The sequence below is a fragment of the Bos mutus genome, chromosome 27 (assembly GCF_027580195.1).
Source record: "Bos mutus isolate GX-2022 chromosome 27, NWIPB_WYAK_1.1, whole genome shotgun sequence".
Classification (NCBI taxonomy): Eukaryota; Metazoa; Chordata; class Mammalia; order Artiodactyla; family Bovidae; genus Bos; species Bos mutus.
The window spans coordinates 12,048,482-12,074,941 of NC_091643.1; the positions used below are offsets into that span (position 1 = coordinate 12,048,482).

At 41.4% G+C, this 26,460-nt stretch overlaps 1 protein-coding gene across 5 annotated transcripts in view; it reads left to right on the forward strand.

Moving 5' to 3' along the window:
- NSD3 (nuclear receptor binding SET domain protein 3) overlaps positions 1-26,460 on the forward strand; it is a 99,779-nt gene that overhangs the window by 27,192 nt on the left and 46,127 nt on the right. For all 5 annotated transcript variants that reach the window (XM_070364326.1, XM_070364327.1, XM_070364328.1 and 2 more), the window contains exons 2-6: positions 7,849-8,570; positions 16,685-16,756; positions 17,207-17,369; positions 23,360-23,514; positions 25,231-25,746. In XM_070364326.1, coding sequence (XP_070220427.1) covers positions 7,893-8,570; positions 16,685-16,756; positions 17,207-17,369; positions 23,360-23,514; positions 25,231-25,746 — 1,584 coding nt within the window. In that variant the 5' untranslated portion in view covers positions 7,849-7,892. The remainder of the gene's footprint in view (positions 1-7,848; positions 8,571-16,684; positions 16,757-17,206; positions 17,370-23,359; positions 23,515-25,230; positions 25,747-26,460) is intronic.

Sequence of the window (26,460 nt, forward strand, 5' to 3'; positions counted from 1 at the left end):
TACATCCAGGATTTAATCAAAGTTCACGAATTGCACTGGTCTTTTCAAATAAAGAGTTTTGTAACTTTCACTTTTTTAAGAGCCGGGGCCAGTTTTCTGAGAGAAGGTCCCACACTTTGGATTTGTCTGATTGCTTCCTCATTTTGAGGTTTGGTGTAAGCACTGGGAAGGGGACTTGGGGAATGATGATGTGTGCATGAATCACACCACGAGGCCCAGGAGGCCAGCTGGCCCGCCTCTGGTAAAACCGTGTCTACTCCCTCGTGTGAAGTGCTCTGTCCTGTGCGCAATCCTGTTTGCAATTGGTAAGCCACCTGTAGAGTGATGAATATTGAAACCGTCATTTAACTGGTCCCATTTTTGCTCAAAAACCCTTAGTGGGTCTCTCCCCATTTCCTAGAATGTAAGAGTATAAGGATATTTTTTATGAGATATATACTTTGCAGGTACCTTTCTCTCTGCCTGTGATTCACTTTTTTTCCCTTTTAACTGTGTCTTTTGAAGAGCAAGAGTTTTTAATTTTGAAGTCCATTTTATCCATCTTTTTCTTTCGTAGGTCATGATATTTGCATCCTGTGGAAGAAATCTTTGCCTAACACAATCGGATATTTTCTCCCATGTTTTTAGTCTAGAAGTTTTATGGTTTGAGTACCAGGTTTATGAACTAACTTTAAGTATTTTTTTGTATAAAGTAAAGTAAGGGTGAGGTTTGCTCTTCCCAAACAGCTATCCAGTCATATTTTTTTTCCAGCCTTGTCTGTTGAAAATACCATCCTTTTTCCTTGAATTAGTTGTTGTTGTTCAGTCACTATGTTGTGCCCAACTCTCTTGCAACCCCATGGACTGTAACCCTCCAGGCCCCTCTGTCCGTGGGATTCTCCAGGCAAGAATACTGGAGTGGGTTGCCATTTCCTTCTCCAGGGGATCTTCCTGACCCAGGGATCGAACCCATGTCTTCTGCATTGGCAGGCGGATTCTTTACCACTGAGCCACCAGGGAAGTCCTTTTCCTCGAATTAGTTGACACCTTTGTGGAAGATCAGTTGACCATGTAACTATGGGTGTCAGTGTTTCTGTTTGTTTTTTTGCAATAAGCATAACTCATTTTCTACCAAACCAGGGATTAGTGGGTGAGTAGAGTTACATTATAGGCGAATATCCCCAGAAATCCTGCAGGTCAGTGAAGGTATACTAGTTTTAAGCCCTTTGAAGTCAGGGATGCTTTCATTCATTTATTAACTGAACAGTATTGAATATCTAGCCTTGAATAAGATATCCATAGTCCCTGTGCTTGTAGAGCATGCAGTGGAATGAGGGAGAGAGACCATAAAAAGGCAAACGCATATTTGTATAAGGCATGTTACTGTAAGTGCTGTTATAAAGGACACAAAACAGACTCAGTGAGGAGAGGGTGCTAAGGACTGCAGAAGTCTTCTCTGAGAGATAATGAGTGTTCAGGTGGTTGGAGCAACAGAGGTGAAAATTCCAATGACAGAAATGAAGTGGGCACATTTGAGAAATTGATAAGAAGCCCCTGTGGCCGGAGTGCGATGCTTCTGTGGCGAGTGATGGTAGATGACTTTGGTAGTTTACAAACTGAGGCCTGAGCGCGCAGGCATGATACTGAGCCCGGATTTTACTTGAGTGCCACTGGGAGGGCATTGAAGGTTTTGTTGCTTATTTTTGCCTATTTCAGTAAATCATGTCATTACTATCTAGATGAATAAATCAAACATAACCAACGGCTCAGAAACCTCCCTGTGGCCCCCTTCCAGTGTCTACAGCACCATTTTCAAGAAAGCAGCTACTATTCTGACAGCCGTCCCCATAGATTTAGGCCTAACTTCATCCTGTTTCTGACCCCTGTGTAAATGAAATCACACTGTGTACTGTGTAAGTGGAATCGCCGTGTCTGACCACTTTTGTTCAAAATGACATTTGTGAGAGTCCTCCCTATTGTTCGTCTTTCCTGCTATATTTTGAGGGGCGGTTGCACAGTTGGATTCATTTTTTTAAAGGTGACGGGCCATTCTCTGGGGACGTGGGTTGTGTGGAGATCGGGGAGACGGTTGTGCAAGAGCCTCGGTGAGGAACCAGAGGTGGAATGAGATAGACCAGCGTGAGTCAGATGCCTGGGGAGTAAGGCTCGGGTATTTTATGGATCGGCTGGACAAGAGTAGGAGTGAGGGAAAGGGGTGTGTCATGATTCCCAGGCTTCTGGCTTCTGCAGCTGGTAGGTGGAGGTTTCATTTTCTTCTCAGGGGAAGGACTAGGGGAAGGACACATTTAAGTAAAATAGAAACTGAGAGTTCACTATTAGACATTTTAAGGTGCTTGTGGGATGTGAGTGAAGCTGCCTGACAGGCCCTTGGGTTGTGTGTCTGGAGCATATTGGGTTAAAGTGGGAAGTTTGGGTAGTTCAAAGATTATGAGGCAGCCGCCATGTAGAGCATCCCATGCTTGGTCGCTCAGTCCTGTCCAACTCTTTGCGACCCATGGGCTGTAGCCCCCAGACTCCTCTGTTCAGGAGATTTCCCAGTAAGGATACTGAAGCAGGTTGCCCTTTCCTCCTCCAGGGGATCTTCCCAACCCAGGGATGGAACCCGTGTCTCCTGCACTGCAGGCAGGTTCCCTACCACTGTACCACCTGACATTACTTGGTTCTGTACTGGAGTTAAAAGATACAAATTTCACCATTTTATTCAACTTCTGTTGGTCGTGTGACTAAGGGCAAATCACATGATCTTTCTGAGCCCCATCCCTTCTCATGTGTAAGATGGGGGTAATACTTTGCTTCGTAGGATTAAATAAAGTATATTAGGCCACAGTTTATAGATATCTGGCTCAGTGGATGCTCAGAAAAGGTCATTCATGCCCTTGCAATTTGGGTTGGTAAAAAAAAATCAGATTGTGGAAAATCTTGAAAGGCACAGAAGAGACTTGGTGTGTGAAGTTCAGAACATCAACATAGGAACAGACTCGGTGCAGGTTGGCTTTAGAAGCATCCCCTGGCAGCTGTGCAGGAAGAGACTAGAGGTGAGAAATACCTAGAAAATCAGTTGTTGTAGTTCCAGGATCAGGTGCTGACGAGGGCCTGGCCTGACATGGATATAGAAATCAGAGAACAAATCAAGGACTTCCCTGGTGGCTCAGCAGTAGAGAATCTGCCTGCTAATACAGGAGCTACGGATTTGATCCCTGGGCTGGGACGATTGCACATGCCGCAGAGCAGCTAAGCCCATGCACCGCAGCTGCCGAGTCTGTGCTCTAGAGCCCAGGAGCGGTGACTGCTGAAGTCCATGCACCCTAGCGCCCGTGCTCTGCAACAGGAGCAGCCACTGCAATGAGAAGCACACACGTGGCTGCTAGAGAGTAGCCTACACCCTCTGCAGCTAGAAAAAAATGCCTGAGTAGCAGTGAAGACCCAGCACAGCCAAAAATAAATAAATAAAATTGTTTTTTTAAAAAGGAGAACAAATCAGAGTTCAAAGGAATAGGTACTAGACTTGTCCAATGTTTAGTTTTATGGCTTCACTGAGAAGGAAGAATCAGTCACCCTCATATGAACCTGAGGCTCCTGGCCTGGGAGCTGGAAAAACAGTGGAAGCAGCGAGCAGTGCAGGGTAGTCTGGAAGCAAAGCTGAGTTAGGAAAGGACAGTCTGCTAAGCTTTGAACATACGACTCTCAAGACGATTTTGTGTTGTCTCTGGGTGGTTGGATAGTCTCTGGCATGGGGTCTCGTGAAAGGAACACAGGATTAGAAAGCTAAGAGATTGATTCTTTTTCAGGCTTACTCGCTAATTAGCTTTGTAGTCTTGGGAAATTTGGCAAATATTGAATGTAGTTATTTGAAAAATGAAGCTAACACCTGCCCTGTCAGCTTTACAGGATTGTTTGGCCGATCAAATAAGAAAGTATGTGAAAACACTGTGTAATTGCAAACTCGTATGCGTGCATGTGTGCTAAGTCACTTTAGTGGTATCCAGCTCTTTGTGATCCTTTGGACTGTAGACCACTAGGCCCCTCTGTCCGTGGGATTCTCCAGGCAAGAATACTTGGGTGGGTTGCCATTTCCTTCTCCAGGGGATCTTCTCAACCCAAGGACTGAACCCATGTCTCTATGTCTCCTGCATTGGCAGGTGGGTTCTTTACCACTAGTGCCACCTGGGAAGCCCTCTAACTTTTATACTGTAATTGTAATATAGTAATGTTATTTCTTTTCTTAGTTCAAACTAAAATAAAATATTTGGTTATAGGGCTAGAGAAGAGAAGGGGGAAAATGCCAGACTTCTTAGAAGTTTGTGTTTGGAACTAAGTCAGAAGTATCAGAAATCTGAATTGTTGTTCAGTCGCTCAGTCATGTCGGACTCTCTCTGACCCCATGGACTGCAGCACACCAGGCTTCTCTATCCTCTGCCGTCTCCCAGAGCTTGCTCAAACTCACACCCATTGAGTTGGTGATGCCATCCAACCATGTCGTCCTCTGTTGTCCCCTTTTCCTCCTGCCTTCAATCCTTCCTAGCATCAGGGTCTTTTCTAATAAGTTGGCTTTTCATATCAGTTGGGCACAGTATTGGAACTTCAGCTTCAGTATCAGTCCTTCCAGTGAATATTCAGGATTGAGTTCCTTTAGGATTGACTGGTTTGATCTCCTTGCAGTCCCTGAGTGCATGTGCCTGAAAACCTCTAAAGACTATGGGATGTTATCTGGAAGCTGATCTTGTGTATGACAGTTACAAGAACCAAAAACACAGATTGCATGATGTCAAATGCTGGTGTTTAATTTGCTTTCAAGTTGGAAGTTTGGAGAACTGTTGAATTCTACCTGTATACTTGCCCCATGTGTGTTTACAGAATTTAGAACATACTTTCTTGTGTCTGTGAGGTACATATTTTTGTCAAGGGTCAGATTAAGGTAAGGTTCAATTCTTAAGCTATATATGATTTCTAACCTTTATGAGCATTATCAGTATGATATGCTGGTTAGGAACACGGACTCTGAGACCAGACTGTCTGTTGGGAGCGTTAAATGGTGTCCTGTTTGTAGAGCTCTTAGAGTGGCTCCTGGCATATACTAAACTCTCTTTTAAGTGTTAGTGGTGGTTATTATGAAATGGTTAGTTGCTGTTTTAGCAGTGACCAAGCAATAAAGAACAGAGTTGACCAAAAGGTTCATGTGGGTTTTTCCATACAATGTAATGGAAAACATCAAATGAACTTTTGGGCCAACCCAATACGTGAACAAAAGAAGCAAATCCTCTCAGAACTTAACATCTGAGGAAAGTGGCAGTGGCATGATGGCAAAAATCTTGGGCTTCAGAGTCAGAGATGCCTACATGCAAATCCTAATTCAGCCTCCTTGGCGTTGGGGTTTAAGCAAGCCCCCGAAGAACGCCTCTGCAGCTCGCTTTCTTTATCTGTGAGCCAGGAGTCACTCCATCTTGAAGAGTTGTTTTGAGGATTAAGTGAGATATGTAAAAAGTGCTTGGCCCAGAGTAGATGCTAAGGAAGTGGGAGTGCTCTCTCACATCCTGTGGCTGCCCCCCTCCCCCTCACCTCACTCCAGTATAGAGCAGTAAAGGCAGTTTGATTTTCTGTAAGCTCTCATATTCATTCGTTTGCAAGTTAAGAACTGGTAACATTCATTCCACTTGCAAACATCAGAATCAACAGCTGTTTTATTGGCTACACCTTGGAAAATGTTGTCCGCTTTTATTTCCTTCTTCCCTTCACTGTTTTGGCTTACTTGCTTTATCGTTTTTCTACTAGAACCACGATGGTGAACATTACCAGTAAATCACAGAATTGAACTGGGCTCTAGTCTCCGAATCCACTTCCCTGCATTCTGCCCTCTACAGTTAGCTCATCAGACTTGACACAGTAGTGAAATCCTCTCAGCCTTAGAGCTTTTTAGAAGAGGTGTTTACAGGATTTTCAAAATTATATCTGGGCAGTCCATTAATCTCCTGTCTCAGGATGTGGACCTGTCAAACCTATGACAGAGCAGAGTGGTCTTAAAGCATTTCCTAACAGATGCTCATCCATACTGTAACATTGTCACACGGTGTGGGCAATTCCATACACCTTCTAGAGAAGGCACAGTAACTGTAAGTAAAGCAGTGACCTGGCCAACAGTGTGCAGCAGGATTAGCTGCAATATGGCCTTAAAATACTCGTGCTCTATATATGGAATCTAGAAAGATGGTACTCATGAACCTACCTGCAGGGCAGCAGTGGAGATGCAGACAGAGAGCAGACTTGTGGGCATGGAGGGTAGGGGTCAAGGCGAGGGTGAAACGAATGGAGATAGTAGCATGGAAATATATCCACTACCATATATAAAATACACGGCCAGTGGGAATTTGCTGTATGACTCAGGGAGCTCATGTGACACCCGAGAGGGGTGGGATGGGCTGGGAAGTGGGAGGGTGGTTAAATGGGGAGGGGACATATGCATACCTATGGCTGAATCAAGTTAGTGTATGACAGAAACTAACACAATATTGTAAAGCAGTTATCCTTCAACTAAAAATAAATAACAAATACATATAGAACTGGAAAAAAAAATACTCATGCCCTAGGCCTCACCCCAGATTTACTGAATCAGGGTCATCGGTATATAGATCTTGACATGTGCCTTTTGTAAAAGTAAAGATGATTCTATTATCTGTATCACTGATTAAAAACAACTAGACCAGGTTCGATGCACGATACTGGATGCTTGGGGCTGGTGCACTGGGACGACCCAGAGGGAGGGTATGGGGAGGGAGGAGGGTTCAGGATGGGGAACACGTGTATACCTGTGGCGGATTCATTTCGATATTTGGCAAAACCAATACAATATTGTAAAGTTTAAAAATAAAATAAAATTAAAAAAATAAAATAGGAAAAAAAAATAAAAACAACTAGATACTGGCGAGAGCATGGGAACTAGCTGTCCCCTCACACTGTTGGTATGAGTATAAATTGATATGGTACAGCCTATAATAAACTGTTCTATAGAACAGTTGTACAGTATCATCGGAATTTCAGACCTGTCCTAGAGAAATATATATACGCATAAAGATACAGTTTCAAGAAAGTTTTCTGTAAGCCCATTTATAATATCCAAGAGTTGTGAGCAACTGAGTGGTTTTCATGGTTAAATATGGTAGATTCCACAGTTGTTTACAGTGTGACCACAGCCACTTAGAGAGTAAAGGATGTATGAGAATGATCTGTACATGGCTGATGTAGAAAGATAGCTAGGATTTATTTTAAGTTGAATAAGCAAGTCACAGATTAAACTATTTTAAACATTTTGTGTGTAAATATATAGAGAAAGATCTAGAAGAATACCCACTAAAGTATTTACAGTGGTTACACATGACTTATTTGGCCTTTTAAATTTTGTATTTAAAATGTTTGCGATAAGATTTTATTATTTTTGTAATAACAGAACCACTGGACAAAACATGAATGATCCAAGGAAAACTCCCATGGAACTTAATTTGTATGCGTCAAGACACTGCTGATTTTGCAATTACCAGTTTTAACTGAGACTTATAATCTCTAACTTGGGAAACAAAGGAATGTCAAAACTATTTTGCATGTTTGCAAAGAGGACAAAATTTTTGTTACTCAAGTTATTATGACAGTCATTGAGTTTCAAACAGATAAGCATTACAATAAAAAGTGTTTGTTCTGTGTCAGAATCACATTGCTGCTTGTTTTAAAAACAGTGTTTGTGCAGATCTGGATATGAAAATGGGCTTCAGAATATTTTATTTTAATCCTTTGCTTTTGATTAGCCATCTAGCCTTTGAGGTTATTAACTAACACTTTTTGATCTTTCTTTTAAAACTTTAGGCCCGATGAGAGAAAGGGAAAGTTAAGGATGCTGGAGCAGAACAATGGATTTCTCTTTCTCTTTCATGCAAGGGATCATGGGAAACACAATTCAGCAACCACCTCAACTCATTGACTCCGCCAACATCCGCCAGGAGGATGCCTTTGATAACAACAGTGACATTGTTGAAGATGGTGGCCAGACACCATATGAAGCTACCTTGCAGCAAGGCTTTCAGTACCCACCCACAACAGAAGATCTTCCTCCACTCACGAATGGCTACCCACCGTCCATCAGCATGTACGAAACTCAGACCAAATACCAGTCGTATAACCAGTATCCCAACGGGTCCGCCAACGGCTTTGGTGCAGTTAGAAACTTTAGCCCCAGTGACTATTACCATTCAGAAATTCCAAACACACGACCCCATGAAATTCTGGAAAAGCCTTCTCCTCCACAGCCACCACCACCTCCTCCTTCGGTACCACAGACTGTGATTCCAAAGAAGACTGGCTCACCTGAAATTAAACTAAAAATAACCAAAACTATCCAGAATGGCAGGGAATTGTTTGAGTCTTCCCTTTGTGGAGACCTTTTAAATGAAGTCCAGGCAAGTGAGCACACAAAGTCAAAGCATGAAAGCAGAAAAGAAAAGAGGAAAAAGAGCAACAAGCATGACTCATCTAGATCTGAAGAGCGCAAGTCACACAAAATCCCCAAATTAGAACCAGAAGAACAAAATGTAAGTTGAAACATCTTTTTGAAAATTTTTGTAATATTTTCACATTTACTGGAAGTCCAAGAGATCTTTTTCCAGTTTTATCTCTTCAAATGTAAATATTTCTGATAACTTATTTCTTCTGATCTCTGGCAAGGAGCTTGGGTTATGATGACAGGTGGTAAGTAAATATTTGTTGAGTAAATGAATGGACATCATCAGAGTAAAGAAATATTTTAAAAACATGTGACACTAAAAGTCTTGCCTCCGATGTCTTTGTTTAGCAGTCTCACTTAATCTTGCTTGTAATAAACTGGCTTCTGAAGATGAAGAGGAAAGTCAGTGAGAATATGGTTAATGAAATTGGTTTCCCATTGTTCCAGAACTTCAGCTTTTTTTTTGGTCTGGTTGCACCAGGTTTTCCTGGCTGCTCGTGGACTTTCTCTAGTTGTGGCAAGCAGGGGCTAATCTTTGTTGCAGTGGGCAGGCTCCTCATTGCAGTGGCTTCTCTTGTTGCAGAGCACAGGGTCTAAGGCACTGGGGCTTCAGCTCCGTAGTTGCGGCTCCTGGCTCTAGAGTACGGGTTCAGTAGCTGTGGCTCATGGGCTCAGCTGTTCCACAGCATATGGGATCTTCCCCAACCAGGAATGGAACCCATGTCTCCTGCATTGGCAAGCAGATTCTTATCTACTGTGCCACCAAGGAACCTCCTGGACCAACGTTTGCCAGGAGAGCTTAGATTTACACTCATCACTAGTGTGTTTGCTGCAAAATAACCTGAGGTAAACAAAGGAACTCTTTATTAAAATCAGAGTTAGTATTCATCAGTTCAGTTCAGTCACTCAGTCGTGTCCATACATACTCATTAAAACTTCAGGTAGCATTTTATAAAAGTCATCCTTTGGTAGTAACTTAAGATGCGTGCTACTAATTTTTTTTTTTAACATCTCTGAGGCTTCAGTTTTAATTTCCTTAATAACCAGGTATGTAACAAATCAATTCTAGCTTGAATGAAGAGTTTTTCATTAATATTCTAATGTACAAGTATGACTTGAAGATGTCCCCAGACCTATTTGGGAAGAAATGAATGCTTTTCTATCTGGTATGCAAGTTAATTTGTTATCTTCTATTCAAAGAAATGTTTACATCTTACCAAGTCATCTTTTCCTTAGTAGCTGAGTTCCACTTCTTTATGCAGATCAACATGATCTTTCACTGGAGTAAAAGGTCACACTTGTCCTAGGCTCTCACAAGTGTCAGTGTGATAAGTCAATATGTTTTTCTCATTTTCTATTGTTTATCTTATTCAGTTAACAAATATCCACTGAGTACCTAATGTGTGCTAGACACTTTTCTAAGAATTGAAAGTTGGCCAGCAAGTGAAAAGTAAAGATGCCTACTTCCTAGTAAGAGGAGCCAGAAAATACACACACACACACACACACACACACACACACGTGTGTGTGTGTGCATGTAAACGTGTCTAGGTTCAGATAGTGATAAGTGCTATGAAGAAAATAAAACTGAGTGATGAGATAAAGAGAAATTGTGGACACTAGCAGTTCTGCCATCTTAGTTCTGTAGCTGTAAAATGACACTGAAGCTAAGTGGTTTATGAAATGCCTTTATATTTCTTAAGTCATTTATTAAATGCACTCCCCCTCCCCACACAGATCTTAGCTCGTGTAGTATCTTACACTGCTTATTAAGTGAATGAATCAGTGAAAGGAGAGGAGTTAACTTTTTCCCCTCCAAATACATCCACTGTAGTATTTCTTTCACGGACCTGCAGTGAAAAGACATGCGAAGCCCTGGTGACCGTTGAGATCACGAAAATGCATAAAACCTGAATTTGGTTCTAGCTGAGGTTCTAAGAACCATCTTGCTGGCCCGACTTTCTTTTGCTGTAAAGAATCCGGCAAATAGGAGAATATCCAATTTTACTTACTAGGCTAGACTTCTTGCCTCATTGATAAAAATATTAAAATGTACAGTTTAAAATATATCTCACAATAGAAATAGGGCTGGAAGCAGTTAGAGGCAAGAGAAGATAGCCTATTCATTTTTCATATCCACTCTGCTTTATTGGAATCCAGGAAATAGTTCAGTGCAATGATATGTCTAGTAGTCACTTTTCAGTGAGACTTTAAAGCCGATTCTGTCTTTGTTGGTTGTCTGCTATGTCTGACCGTTTATATCACTTAAACTTTCAGTTAATGGTTATATCCAGGAATTAGAATGGTTAGATGTGATTTAAGAGTTTTAGTTCATTTTCTTTTTTTTAATCATGTAGAAGAAGGAAATGGCAACCCACTCCAGTGTTCTTGCCTGGAGAATCCCAGGGACAGCAGAGCCTGGTGGGCTGCCGTCTATGGGGTTACACAGAGTCGGACATGACTGAAGTGACTTAGCAGCAGGGGCATAATTTAATATTTCATTATTTAGGATCTTACAGTCTCTTGGGGTAAAGGAATGTCAGTTTGTTTGAAGATATAGACGTGGTAAGTGGCATTGATTGCTTTAAATGTTACCAAGACCATTGCCTTAAAGTTGAGCTTTGGGGGAAAATCTAGGGTTGTTTTTTTTTCCCTTGTTTTTCTCCCCTCACCCACCACATTTTCTTTCAAAGAAATGTAGTGAAGAGCTAAGCTCTTGTTAGTTGAATTTGATTAATTAGACTTTTATGGCACACACGGGGCAGGTCTAAGCTTATGGGAAGGTGCCATAAAAGTGATGCTGCGCTCTGACAGTAGAACATTGAAGCTGGTGTCCCAGGACCCTGCTTGTTGTTAGGGCTGTGCCTCTGCTAAGCCGTGCAGACAGGGATGTGCATGCATCAGCCTGTTTTTTTTGTAACCGTGTATGGTTTTGTAGGGGTTTCCTTGAACAACGTTCCTTTTGCTTCCTTGAGGATGGTTGATTTAAGTGTTTTAACTTTTGATACCCTTGTGACTCCTGGCTGTCGCTAGAGGTCCACACCCTTGGTGTCCAGCATTACAGAGGGCTCGGAAGGGAAAGAGAAGCCCACGGAAGTGTCTGCAGACACCACTGGACAGCTCCCCTTCCCCTTCGCCCGAGGGAAGCCCAGTGAGAGCTGGTGCCTGGAATGACTATCCTCAAGCTGGGTTCATTGATAACTACATCTAGGTGTACAGATGTATATTTCTTCCTTAAAAGCTCACTCATATGTTCTTTTTTGAGACAGATAAAGCAAACAAAGTCTCATCTAAAAACAAGATTCCACTCACTCCTATTTTCTTTCCTTTTTTCTTAGTATTCTCTCTCCGAGTATTTCCTCCCAATTCTGAGCTATCTTTCCTTCTAAAGAGCGGCTGTTCTGTGGAGCAACCTAAGTACATCTTTCCAACAATGAAGATGTGTGTCCAAACAGCTCAGCAGCAGGAGACCTGCTATCACTACTGAAATTGTGTATTTTGTAAAGCTGCTTTAGCTGCTTTCTCTCCCACCAAATTAGAAACATGTGGAAATGTTTCTGCACTTCTTCCTACTTGGCAGGTGTAATGCCTCAGGCATGTGAGCGTAGGCTCTGTTTAAACACTGGCTTCCACCAGCCCTCGGTGGGCTTATCCACTAAGGCCAGGCCCAGTAACTCTCAGCTTGCCGTTTTCACATATAAAAAGCCAGACAGCTTCTTTGGCCCCATTAGCACTAAGTTAGAGGTTATATCTCGTTCTCCAGCCTCAAATTGTTAGATCTTAAAATCCTTAGAAACTGTTTATATGCATTACGAACTTACAGGTTATTCAGAAAGTAAAAGAAAAAAATGCATGAGCAGTTTACTGGCTGTACATTTTTCTTTCCACCTTCAATGATGACATAAGGTTTTGGTTCCTGTAGAGAATACGATTTTACTTAATGTTTGAAAACTCTTAAGGATTTGGAACTCTGCCGGATTTGATGTGTATTATTCATCCTGATAAATTTCTTTCTTGAATTTTAATAAAAATACTGGATATTTTGTGTGTGTGTGTGTGTGTGTGTGGTTAGAACTGCGTGGCTTGCAGGATCTTCGTTCCCTGACCGGGGATTGAACCCGGGTGTTGGCAGTGAAAGTCCCGAGCCCTAATCACTGCACCACCAGGGAATTCCCCCAGTTTTTTTGAAAGGAATATTTAGGGCAATAGAATTTTATTTTAGCTGCCATTAGCATATTTTTTTCTACCAGATTAAGAAATTTCCTATGATTCTTTACTGGAAAAAAAAGGTCTTTCCACGTGAAATCAGCTAAAAATGTAAAGAGATTGTATACCCATAAAAATCATTCACTTGAAATTAAGATGACTCTAAAGCTATGAAGAGTTCGCTCACTGTCATCTTTTTCTCTGATGCTTTCTCTTCCTAAAGCAGCACTGTTAGTACCAAAAAGGTATCTTCAGTCCCTGTTTGGTTTTAATCTCTTTTAAGCTTATCTATCTTTTGAACAGTCGAAGGAAAGTGGATTTTATACCCAGCAATATTTTATCTGTTGGCAGTTTCTGACTCCTTATTTTTCTTGACTCCTAAGCATTTGACTGCTTCCTAAGCATTGACCATTTCATCTTAAAAACTCCCCTTCTTAATTGATGTTTGTGGTAATATGTTATCTCTCTTTACCTTTCTTTTGAGCTCAAGTCTTAGATCTCCAAACGCCTCCTAGATATTTCTGCTTTGCTCACATGTTAGCACGTTTTGCAATGTATATTCACGTTCTATCATTGCAGCACCTTTATTTGACTTTTTTTTTCTTCTATTTTTATAGTTTGAAAGTTTAGAATAAATCTTCTTAGGCTTCTTTTTCTCCCTTGTCATTTCTTTCCTTTTAAAATGACTGTGTTTATTAAAAAAAAAAAAAAAAAAACTTAGTTCTTTGAATGATTTTAACTTTGTTTCAAGCCAGCCTGAAGGCAAGGCAGGCTTCCCTGATGGCTCAGTTGGTAAAGATTCCACCTGCAGTGCAAGAGACCCTGGGTTGGGAAGATCTCCTGGAGCAGGGAAAGGCTACCCACTCCGGTATTCTGGCCTGGAGAATTCCATGGACTGTATAGACCATGGGGTTGCAAAGAGTCGGACACGACTGAGCGACTTTCATTTAAAGGAAAGGCAAACAACCTGGAACCAACCAGGAAAATCAGGAAGAGATAAGACATTTGAATAATATAAAGATTTTGAAGGAAATCCTGTCTTTAATCCAGAAAGGGAGAAATGTTTATGAGCTTCAGATCAGCTCTTACAATAGTAGGATTCCATCATCTGGCAGAGATGAGTCACTCCTTATCTGTCTGGCCTCAGAGTTAAAGGTCCTTGCGAACGCTCCGACATCCCCAAGACTGAAGGCAGGGGAGGAGGAGGACTTGCTTTCCCAGCTACACACAGGCTTGCCCAGGTGGCCCTGTCCTCCTGCTGTAGCTTGAGAATTCAAAAGCTGAGGTCAAGGCTTGCTCTATATCTTTGGACTGAAATGAAGCTGCTTATGCAAATGTGGACAGTATTTTTAAACTGCCTCGTCACACCAGTGACCGGGGGTGGGAGGGGGAATTCTCACTTGAACATAGGTTTCTGTCTCCTGCTCAGTGAGTGAGTCCTATCGGATTAGCCAGTCATAGCACCGCCACGGACGATCAGACAGAGTTCACGTAGTGCCGCCACCGCCTTCTTCCACGCGGGCTACTTCCAGTATTTTCAGTAGCCTCCTCATTAAACATCCCGCCTCCCCTCTCGCTCCTTTACAAGATATTCTCCACACAACAGCTAACACGATCGTTTTAAAACAGAAATTGGCACGTGTTACTTCTCCCCCTAATCCTCCTCTGAGGCTTTCATTGCACTTGAGATAAAACCCTTGAACATGGCTCACAAGGCCCTGGTGAGGTCGCCTCCTCCCCTCCCGTTTTGTAACCTCTCTCCTCTTTGGGGCAGTTGTGGCTGCCGTAAGGGCTCCTTTGAAGTTCCTACCTTTGTTTAACCTCGGAGACTTCACACATGCTGCTATTCTCTGGAATGTTCTTTCCCCCACTTTTTTTACTGGACTACAACTCCTCTTCTTTTGGTTCAGATTATACTTTCTCAGAGAGGCTTTTCCTGATAGCTGCATGCCCATACACTGTTAACTTCTCTTCGTACATTGTATGAGTGTATGTTTGTGTTGAATTCCCAAATGGTTCAGCGGGTAAAGAATCTACCTGCAACGCAGAAGACACAGAAGACGAGGGTTCAGTCCCTGGGTTGGGAAGATCCCCTGGAGAAGGGAATGGCAACCCACTCCAGTATTCTTGCCTGGAGAATCCCATGGACAGAGGAGCCTGGTGGGCTATAGTCCATGGGGTTGTAAAGAGTGAGACATGATTGAGTGACTAACTGTGCTTCATGTTTGTCTGTCTGTCTGTCCTACCCACCTGTGAGCTCTTTGAGGTCAGGCGTCACATCTGTATGTTTTGCCATTGCACACCAGCTTCTAGAACAGGCCAGGAACTCTGGGCGCTGTCCAGTGAACGACCGACACGTGGGGATTGGCATATGAGTCTCGCTTATCATTTCCTAACAATTTTCACAGTTTCTTTTACTTAATAAAACTTTGTTTTTATAGCGGTATCTTAAATGTCTTGAATGGAGAATAAGTAACTTCTAGAATTAGCCATAGTTTTTAAATGAAATTAGACCTAAGTGAATGGTCTCTTAGACCTCTCTTTTTTTTAAGTCATCTACATTAAATTCTGTTCTTTGACAAGTAAGAAAAGTTTTTGAACATTTTAAATTACAAAAGCAATTGCTTTTTACAGAAAATGCAATATACAGGTATCTGTCTTTTCTCCTCATTTTCCTAATCTCCTTCCTCAAACATAACTACTCTATAATCAATTTATTGTACAATGTATCAAATATTTTTCAAGGCATGTCCAGGTTATTTTTTAAAATATTTTTTTAATTTTATTTTTTTGGCTGCACTGGGTCTTGGTTGCTCACGGGCTTTCCCCAGTTGCAGTGTGAGGGCTTCTCTTGTTGCAGAGCATGGGCTCTAGGCTCCTGGGCTTAGCTGTTCTGAATCACGTGGAGTGTTCCTGGACCAGGGATCAAGCCCGTGCCTCCTGCGCTTGGCAGGCAGATTCTTAACCACTGGACCACCAGGGAAGTCCTTACAGGCTGTTTTTAAATAACAGGACGATGTTGAGGGGTGTGGGTTACTGACTTGAGATCGTGTTGCAGTCACCATCCCTGTGCCTAGGTTTTCTCACTTTGTTTATTTCTATAGGACAGGTTCCTAAAATACAATTGTTAAACTAAAGAGTTTGTTTTGAGTTTTGCTCCAAATTGCCTCCTCAAAGGTGTGTAGAAATCAACTTTTAAATAACGTATTTGTAGGTTTTTATGAATAGGAAAGTAATGTGATGTTATTGTAGGCAATTTGACAAATATAGAAAAGCACATCCAGAAAATCATGTAGTCTGTCTTCTGGTGGTATCCTTCTACTCTTTTTTTTCCTGTACACATAAAAATTATTTTTCCAGGATTGGAATCACATTATACAAACTGCTTTGCAGTTTATTGTTTACAAATAACATTATATTGTTATTTTTCTGTGTCACTTAAAAATTCGTATTAAAATTCTACTAACTAGTTGTATTACAGTTTATTTAGTTAACTCTGTACTTTTGGACATCCAGACTAATTCTAGTATTTGCTCTTGTAAAATCACCAATGTGATTGTCTTTGTATGTATGTTTGTGTGTATATATGTATGTATCAGTGCTTTTTCAGTATACATTTTTAGAATGGATTTGCTGGGTCAGAGTCTGAAAATTTAAGGCTTTTCATACATATTACCAAATTGTTCTCTAGAAAAATTCCAAGTTACTTCTTACTAGCAATCTCAGAGTGCCCATTTTTCTGTCCTCTGATAGGTTAAAAAAAAATGAGACTCAACAGATTAAGAAATTAAGTTTTTAAAGAGATAGCGTAAGAAGTAGGAGCATTGGCTGTGGTGTAGAGTGGACATGGGATGTTAAGACACAGTGTCATATGCTGTGGACGTTATACTCCTCACATTATTCAGTTAACGTATGTGCCTGATTTCCTGTTTCGCTTTCTGTTTATATGTGTGTCACTGTTCTTTGGTTTGCTGCCATTTTATTCTTTTCACCCAGAGACCAAATGAGAGGGTTGACCCTGTATCAGAAAAACCAGGAGAAGACCCAGTGCTGAAAGAGGAGACCCCGGTGAGTGGCTTAGTGAATACTGTCTAACCAAACGTGGTATGAGAAGGTGGGTGCAGAGTGATTAAATCAGGACACACATAGCACCGATTATTACTTCAGGAATTTTACTGAAATACATCTTGGAGCTGGCTTAAGAGGCAGTTTTGTTTTTTTTTTAGGGAATTACTTTCTTTTAAAATCTATGACCATTTTTTCATACTTGTGAATTTTTGAGATCACTTATCAATAATTTGGCGATAGAAACCATCCATCCTAATTTTAATATTTGGGGTGGGGCTTATTAATTATTTTCCTCCTCTCTTCCCTTTTGCTAGATATGGATAGCAGGCATCAGACAAAAGTATGAGTGAAGATAAATTTTCCATGGTTAGCATGTTTGATGTATTTTGTACATTTTTCTTTTTAAAAGTTTCTTTTCTACTGACAGTTTTTTATGACCTTTTCCTACAGGTTCAGCCGATGCTACCTTCTGTTCCAACAGCAGAGGCGTCCGCTGGTGTGAAGTTCCAGGTCGGCGATCTTGTTTGGTCTAAGGTGGGAACCTATCCTTGGTGGCCTTGCATGGTGTCCAGTGACCCCCAACTTGAGGTGCACACCAAAATTAACACAAGAGGTAAGAAGAGGCATGAATGGGTATTAAGTAAAAATGGGTATTAGGGCAAAAAAGTGACTCTTAAGGGTTATTATGAATATAAAAGTACATACATGATAATATAATCTGACACCACAAAAACACATATGTGTGTGTGCACTCGTGCTTAGTAGTGTCCAAGTCTGTGCGACCCCCGGACTGTAGCCCGCCAGGCTCCTCTGTCCGTGGGATTCTCCAGGCAAGAATATGGCAGTGGGTTGCCATTTCCTCCTCCAGGGGATCTTCCCGACCCAGGGATCAAAGCTATACCTCAATGCCAGTTTTTGATGAACTGTGTAATAACAACGGTTATCTTAACTGGCAGAGGCTCTACAGCTGACATAGTCCTTGTTTTCCCTTGAAACATCCTATGTTTGTTTTATAATTTCTCTCACATTTCTTTTTTAAAAACAAACAAACCTTAATCTGACTGTCCTCTGGTATGAATTCCAAAAGAAAGCAGACCTGTAAGTAATGAAACGCCTTATGTGAGCTTAAAGACATTTGGGCCAAGCTTTCTTTGAACATTTTTGTTTCATCTTTGATGCCTGTGGGTACTAATTTTTTACTCAAAGAGGTGCTTTTAATCCTGATAAATTTTGTGAGATGCTTTTTTCCTCCTTAACTCCCATTTTATTTTTGTGGTTTTTTGAGGTTTTGTTTATTTTTAATTAAAAACTTTCTTTTTACTCCATTTTCGAATCTGTAAATTTACTGAAACATCCCTAAATATTCAATGTGATAAATAAGTATACTTTGAATGGCATAGAATCCTACCTTAGGAATGTTAATAAATGTTAAGAAGATGTTTGACCAAAATCTATAGGGTAGATTCCTAGGAATGGACTTGCTTATTAGTAGCCAAAGGAAGGTTGGAGTTTGGAATTTATTTCTGGATATTTGCTTTGTGGAATCACTTGTCAGTCCCTTATTGCCTGTGACAAGTTTGCACCTATTTCTTTTTTTCTCATTTTAAACTTCCTGTATTGGTGCCTGTTCACTGTTATGAGGCGGAAAAAGGTCCGACAAGTCAGATTTGTGATGAGATCTGCCATATTTGCAACTGTTGTGCCGCCCAGCAAGGGATCCAGCCAGATGCAGAAGACAATCATCTTGTCATTATAGTGCACTGATTAACGGTTGGGGAGACTGGAAGCATCAGTGGGGCAGAAGTTTAAAAAAAAGGAACATTACCTACTGTCCAGCACAGGGAGCTCTGCTCAGTGTCACGTGGCAGCCTGGGTGGGAGGGGAGTCTGGGGAGGATGGAGGCGTGGGCATGTGCGGCTGCGTCCCTTGCTGTGCACCTGAAACTACCACACAGTGTTAACCCAGGACAAAATTATGAAGTTTTTTAAAAAGTACATTGTTGAATGTCCACTTTTGTGCAAGGCACACTGTTGAACAGTTCTTTTGTAGGACTTCCCTGGCTGTCCAGTGGTTGAGACTCTACACTTCCAGTGCAAGGAGTGCAGGTTTGATCCCTGGTCAGGGAACTAAGAGCCCACATGCTGTGTGGCATGGCCAAAAAAAAACCAACAACACAAAAACAGCTCCTTTGTATGTGTTCTTAAGCAGCCCTTGTGGCATCAACACTGTGAAGCAGGGCCTAATATCATCTTGCTTCAGATCTGTAAATAGAGTCTCAAAGAAATCTTCCTCCATCACCTTCACTCTTAACCGCTAGTGTATAATAAGGGGAGAAAATAACTGAACCCCCTGCTCATGAGTTATAGAGGCTGAGGAAGGCAGTCCTAGTTCCTTCATTTATGTAGTAAGAGTGTTAGACTATTAATCTCTGAAGTGCCTTGCACTTTTAATAATCTGTGAATATCTTGAATGAGAGAAGACAGGGACAAGGATTTCCCAAGAGGGACAAGCCTTCTTAGATAAAACAGTGCGTGTCTGGGCCTCCAGAGCATTCTGAGATCCTGCATTACGTGAGAGCTGTGGTTCCTCAGTTCTCTCCCCTTAGAAAACCAGCCTTTTGGGATTATATAAAGAAATTTTTTTTTTTTCTGGGATACAAAGGAAGGTACAATTTATGCCTCATCTTGTATTTCAAAGGAAGTATTTGCATTCATTTTATGAATTAATCTGGTCTGGTCCTCAGTACTTTAGTGCTGGAAAAACTGAGTTTTGTTTGTACTATTGAGGAAACCAAAATCTGAGAATTTAGGTTTCAAAAATGTACCTTCTGATAATATCTTCAATTTTCTCTTTTCTGCAGTAGTTTTTGAAGTAATAGCCTTCCCAAGATACGTTTTACGTGCCGTAAAGTTCACCCTTTTAGAGTGTGCAATCTGGTGGTGTTTAGCACATTTACAGTTATGCGGCCATCACCATGACCCGATGGGCTTCCCTTGTGGCTCAGCTGGTAAAGAATCTGCCCGCAATGCAGGAGACCCCAGTTCAACTCCTGGGTCGGGAAGATCCACTGGAGAAAGGGATAGGCTACCTACTCCAGTATTCTTGGGCTTCCCTGGTGGCTCAGACAGTAAAGCATCTGCCTGCAATGAGGGAGAAAGGGAGGATCCCCTGGAGGAAGGCATGGCAACCCACTCCAGTATTCTGGCCTGGAGAATTCCGTGGACTATTCCTTGGGGTCGCAAAGAATTGGAAGTGACTGAGTGACTTTCACTTTCACCACAATCTAATCTGAAAACTTTTTTTCATCAACCCAAAAAAGAAGTCCCGTATCTATTAGCAGTCACTCCTCATCCCCCACTTTCACCCCCCAGCCCTGAGCAGCCACTAACTACTTTTCATCTCTGTAGATTTGCCTTTTCTGGACATTTCATATAAATCAAGTCATACGATATGATGCCTTTTAGGTCTGGTTTCTTTCACTTAGCACCACGGTTAGAAGTTCATCTATGTTGTCTCTTTTTATTGCAAGATAATATTTCATTGCATGCCTGTGCAGTGCAGTTTTAAATGAAGTAGTTTTTTGACAGTTTTTCTGAAAACCAGAAACACAATATAAAACTTGATTTTGGTGATTACACTCTACACGTGATACCTGAGAAGCACTTTGTGTTGCTTATTATCTAAACTGCTTTGTAAAATTTACCTTGAATTTTATACAGTAATCTTTGGTTTCCATATTGTTTTTAGTCAGTATTGCTATTAGTCAGATTCTTAGCATTGGAAAACATAGTTAACGGTTTTCACACATAAAGAGATAATTCTTTGAAAAGCACATTGCAAGATGTTTGGATCGGATACCTATTTTAAGTTGTATTTTATCGTTTAGGTCTTTCTCATTTTAAGTTTAAAAGTTAAAACTGAAATGCTTTTTCTGCTTATAACAATACATTTGGTCAGAAGCCAGAGGTGCCCAGTCTCATCCTCCAGATATGGAACTTCATTCTATATGACAAACTCTAGGTTTATCCAATATGATAAAATTAACTATTAGAGAAATGAAAAGCCTCCCCTTTCAAAAAAAAATATACAGTACAGGATCCCTGGGGACTTCCCAGGCGGCACTAGTCCTAAAGAACCCTGCCTGCCAGTGCAGGAGACATAGAGATGTGGATTTGATTCCTGGGTCGGGAAGATCCCTGGAGGAGGGCATGGCAACCCACTCCACTATTCTTGCCTGGAGAATCCCATGTACAGTGGAGCCTGGCGGGCTGCAGTCCGTAGGGTCACAGAGAGTCAGACATGCCTGAAGCCACTTACCACACACACACACAGAATCCCTGATTGTGAGCCTAGATATCATGCAGTGTCAAATTATCATAGTTTCTAAAGGCTCACTCTTAGCGTCTCTGTTTTGTAGCATACTTATCCTGGGAACCAGTCTAAGAGTAGCACCACTGGAGAGCTATGGTTCTCAGATGTTTTGGTCCCAGAACCCCTTTTACTCTTGAAATGTGAGGACTCTAAACACTTCAGCTTTATATAGGTTATATCAATTACTGTTTATGTTAATTTAAAAGTTAGAGCTGAGAAAGTTTAAAATATTTACCAATTAGAAGAAAATATACTCTGTTATTTGCAGAAATTTTTCATGTTTTATGAAAAATATTTTCTCAAGCAAAAAAATTGAGAAGAATGGTATTTTTACATTTTTGCCAATTGCTTAACTGAAAACACTAGATTCTTGTATCTGCTTCTACATTCAGCCTATTATGGTTTGTTGCTCTGAAGAAAAGGAAGATAATCTGGCTTCACACAGATGTGTAGTCGGAAAAGGGAAGTGTTTGAATAGCCTTTTCAGATAATTGTGGACCTCTGTCTTTGATATTACACCCATACTCAGCAAGAAGTGGGTCAGTTGCAATATGGAATCTGAAATCCTGTCAATAAACTTTTTGTACTTCATGACATTAAAATCCATTGGTTCTGTCTTATACTTTGAGTGGATCTTTGCCTTTTATGACTTAGAACATCATATATTAGCCATTTAAAACATATTTTGTGCCTATCTTCCAAATGTTGACACATTCCTTTATAGATAGTTTTAAAAAATCACTTTCTTTAAGTCACCACTTATTTCATCAGAAAATTCTTTGATTACTGAGAAGTTGGAAAATTCCTAGGGACAGATACTAGTTTTCCAATATTCTAATTTTTCTTGAAAGATCAAATTTTATTATTGGCAACAAACACCATCAGTTGTTTTTCTTGAAGTGAAAAACTTGTTTGTTCATTTTTGAGAAAATATCTGCCAAACTCTGAAGTTCCAATAACCTAGTTTTCCTCGCAGTCATTCTTTCAAGTAAAAATGGTGTTCTGTGAAGAGGTGGCCGGGTCACCATGCAGTTCAATCACAAAAATTTTTCCCCTCTTGACAGCCATCATATCTGAAGTGCACAGAAGTGATTTACACCCTTCCTGTGTCATCACGCAGAATATGAGAAAGACGTATGTTCAAGGGTCGAGACGTTGTTGTTGTTCAGTTGCTCAGTCGTGTCTGACTGTTTGCGACCCCATGGACTGCAGCACACCAGGCTTCCCTGTCCTTCACTATCTCAAACTCAAAGGGTTGAGATGTAGTAAAATTAATCATTTTTACTGCTTCATCAAGGGCATTAAGTAAAACTGGCCTTTTTTTTTTTTTAAACTGCCAGCGTGTGACTGTGAAGGATACAACACCAGTGTAATTTGGAGTCACTCGCTGCCTTTATTTGTGCTGAGATACCAGCAGTCTGACCCAGCTTGCTCTTGCCGTATCGACTGCACATGTCAACATCTCAAAAAAGACATCTTCTTCATTACAATGACAAAGGTTTTGACCTCATGGGAGCCTGGGGATCTCTGCAACCTCTCCTCTTCTCCTGGGTCTGTGTGCCACGCTTTTCAGTTCAGTTCAGTCGCTCAGTCGTGTCTGACTCTTTGCGACCCCATGGACTACAGCACGCCAGGCCTCCCTGTCCATCACCAACTCCCAGAGCTTGCTCAAACTCATGTCCATCGAGTCAGTGATGCCATCCAACCATCTCATCCTCTGTCATCCCCTTTTCCTCCTGCCTTCAGTCTTTCCCAGCATCAGGGTCTTTTCCAAGGAGTCAGTTCTTCATATCAGGTAGTTAAGTACTGGAGTTTCAGCCACACTTTTATGTCAAGAGAAAAGCAGTTTGATCAGCTCTTAGCTTTTAAAAGTCCAAGAAAATATGCCTTTTTTGAAGGAAAAATTATTTATACCCAGATTTGTTTGTAAAAAGGTTTGAGGCCTGTGAAAATACATCGTGTAACCAAGGTAACAAATCTGATAATGAGCAGAATATTTGTAATATTTTTTCCTTCTTAAAACTCACTGTACTAATTTTAATCGTTTGAGGTGATTTTTATAGTAGCTATTAGTTGTGTCATTGGTAGATGTTGGATTGCATCTTTGGATGATCCAAAAATTACAAGTTTTAATCAGAGTAAACCGGGGAACCCAGCTTAGGTTCACATTTTTGGCAAAATATACGTGGCTGCTTATGCCGTGAAATGACTAACAAGAATTTTTGCTTGCAGGTGCCCGGGAGTATCACGTCCAGTTTTTTAGCAACCAGCCAGAGAGGGCGTGGGTTCATGAGAAGCGGGTCCGAGAGTATAAAGGCCACAAACAGTATGAGGAACTACTGGCTGAAGCGACCAGACAAGCCAGCAATCACTCTGAAAAGCAGAAGGTGACTGATGACATAGAAGCATGGTCAACTGAATACGGATTTTAAAGGACTTAATAATTTAGTAGAGCTTTTCATACTTGAATTCAGGCAATTACAATGATTTATTTTAGTCCTCTAAGTTCAATTTTAATAATTTATTATCACTGTGTCAAATTTTACATATAAACAACATCACAGTCCTCTCAAAAACTTTTTCTGCTTAATACAATTTTGGCTTCTATTTTGAATTCTAATGCATAAAGTCTAATAGATGCTAGTGAAATGTGGATATTGTCAGAGATTTCTATTCTTTTCATTTAATTTCAGCATCCTGCCCTAATTCCCCTTTATGCTTGTTTAGCAAAATTGTTCTATGAAAGTAAAGTTTTAAAAATATTTAGTATTTACACTGAGACAGGCACTTTTTTAAGCATTATATTTATGTGTTAATCCATTTAATCTTCATTACAATGTCAATGAGGTGTAGAGACTATTATTCCTATTTCTACGGATGAAGAGATTGAGGCACAAAAAGCTTGAGTAGTTGGTTCAGCCAAGGTCACATTAGTGATGGAACCAAAGATGACGTGGTGGTGGACGCATTAGAATTTGGACCTGTATTCTTGATAATGTGTCTGGTTGAGTTTTTTAACTCAACTAATTTAGTGTGGGCCTCTGGTGATTCAGAAATGTGTTCTGTTTTCACAGTAAGCTAATATTATTTCAGAGGATTTTGATGACTTTTATTAAACATTCTGTAACATGTTACAAATTTAAATGTCATTGTTTGACACATACTATACTATCTGATGGTTCCATTAGCTAATTTCTGGCTCCCTCAGTCTAAGCTCCCTGGCTAATTCCTACTTGTTTTGGTCATTCACATACCTTTATTCAAAATTTTCTTAACTGTCTTGCCAATCCAGTCGTCTGATCAGGACTGTGGAAACTGTGATTCAGGTTTATTTTTCCCCTCATACGTTCCTGTCTTCTCGTGTCTTGTCGACTGTCACGCATTCCTCGGGGCTCTCCTTTCTCTGCACCCTGTTTGCATCCTGGCACAAGCCGGCTGCATAGCTCCAAACACTGGTTCTCTGCCCCTCCCTTAGCTCTGTTGTGGTCTGTGCAGCACCCCTGAGCTTGAGGGTGACGTTTTTAATGTTTGTGTTTCCTAGGCCACTGAAAGCAATCATTTCTGTCACCTTCCTTCTCTCCGCCATCATCATTACTAGCTTTTTATGACTGTGATGTGAAGAGGACAACTCCTTGGAGGGACTCGTCCAGCAGAGTGGGCGACAGGGAAGGGTTTACCATCAGAGAGAGTGGACCTGCGTGTCCTCGGTAGTAGCACGGATCCATCAGAATTACAGGCTCAGAACATTTCCTTTATTTGCCTGAAGACCCTGAAGGTGTGTATGCACACCTGGAAAGACTATAAGACCACATGGGAAATACGCATGGGTTTCAGTGTCCCTGTTGGAATAAAGTGTTAGTCGCTCGGTCATGTCTGACTCTTTGCGACTCCATGGACTGTAGCCCACCAGGATCCTAGGTCCATGGGATTCTCCAGGCGAGAATACTGGAGTGGGTTGTCATGCCCGCCTCCAGGGGACCTTCCCGACCTAGGGATCAAACCTGGGTCCCCTGCATTACAGGCAGATTCTTTACCAACTCCGCCACCAGGGAAGCCCAGTTAGAATAAAGCGTGTTCCCTAATGCCTGCATCTTTCTTTCCAGATTCGGAAACCGCGGCCTCAGAGAGAACGTGCCCAGTGGGACATCGGCATTGCCCACGCCGAGAAAGCGCTGACCATGACCCGGGAGGAGAGGATAGAACAGTACACTTTCATCTATATTGATAAACAGCCCGAGGAGACTTTATCCCAAGCAAAAAAGAACGTTGTCTCCAAAGCCGAAGTGAAAAAGCCCCGAAGACCGAGGTCGGTGCTCAATGTGCAGCCAGAACAGACCAACGCCGGGGAGGCAGCCTCCTCGCCCTCAGGTACTGAAATGCGGAGACACAGCCAGCGGCGGCACACGGGCGTGGACGAGGACGAGCCCCCTCCCGTGAAGGTGGCCTGGAAAACCGCGGCAGCGAGGAAATCCCTACCAGCATCCATCACCATGCACAAAGGGAGCCTGGACTTGCAGAAGTGTAACATGTCTCCCGTGGTGAAAATTGAACAAGTGTTTGCTCTGCAGAATGCTACAGGAGATGGGAAGTTTATCGATCAGTTTGTTTATTCGACGAAGGTATCTCCTTTTCTCATGGGTTTTCTGGGGGAACCCAGGTGTCTAGTAAGTAGTCAGTGTTGGCATTTAAAAAAAAACAACCCAGATAACACAAGGTCATCATCTAAATACCCTTTGTATTCACCACACTTGAAATGTACAGTCAGTTTACTATGTTTAAGATGGGGACAAAAAGGACATAGGCAAAAAGGCTTTGTTTTCCTTCTTTTTCCCCCCCTCTTTTGTAATATCCCCATCTGTACTAGATTAATCTTGAGCTGTGCAGCCAAAATTGAGCTCAGCTCCCTAAAATTATGGGAAAAAACTGGGCACTTTGCCCATTTCTAGTTTGTGTGGTTAGCTTTTTTTTTTTAGTTGCAAAGTATGTTTCTGATTAAATCATCTCTGTCATTTATCTGAATTAACCATTGTAAGCATTGTACCTGCTGATCCATTTGGTGGCACCAGCAATTTTGTTCGGCTCACGTTGGCTTGGGGTGCTCATGCATTTTAGGGAAATACCAGAGCTGTGTGTGTCCTGTCACAATGAACCATGGTGATAGCCTGGGTAGGGGCATGAATTCAGCCTGTTCAGACAGAATGCCTTCTTCAGCCCGCCCTGCGCCTCCAGTCAGGGCACTTACAGTTTAAGGCTTTAAAACTTTTATAACATTTGTCATTTTTAATATACCTCTTCACTACCCTCCCAGCCCGCCCCGTAACCGTGGGCTTGTG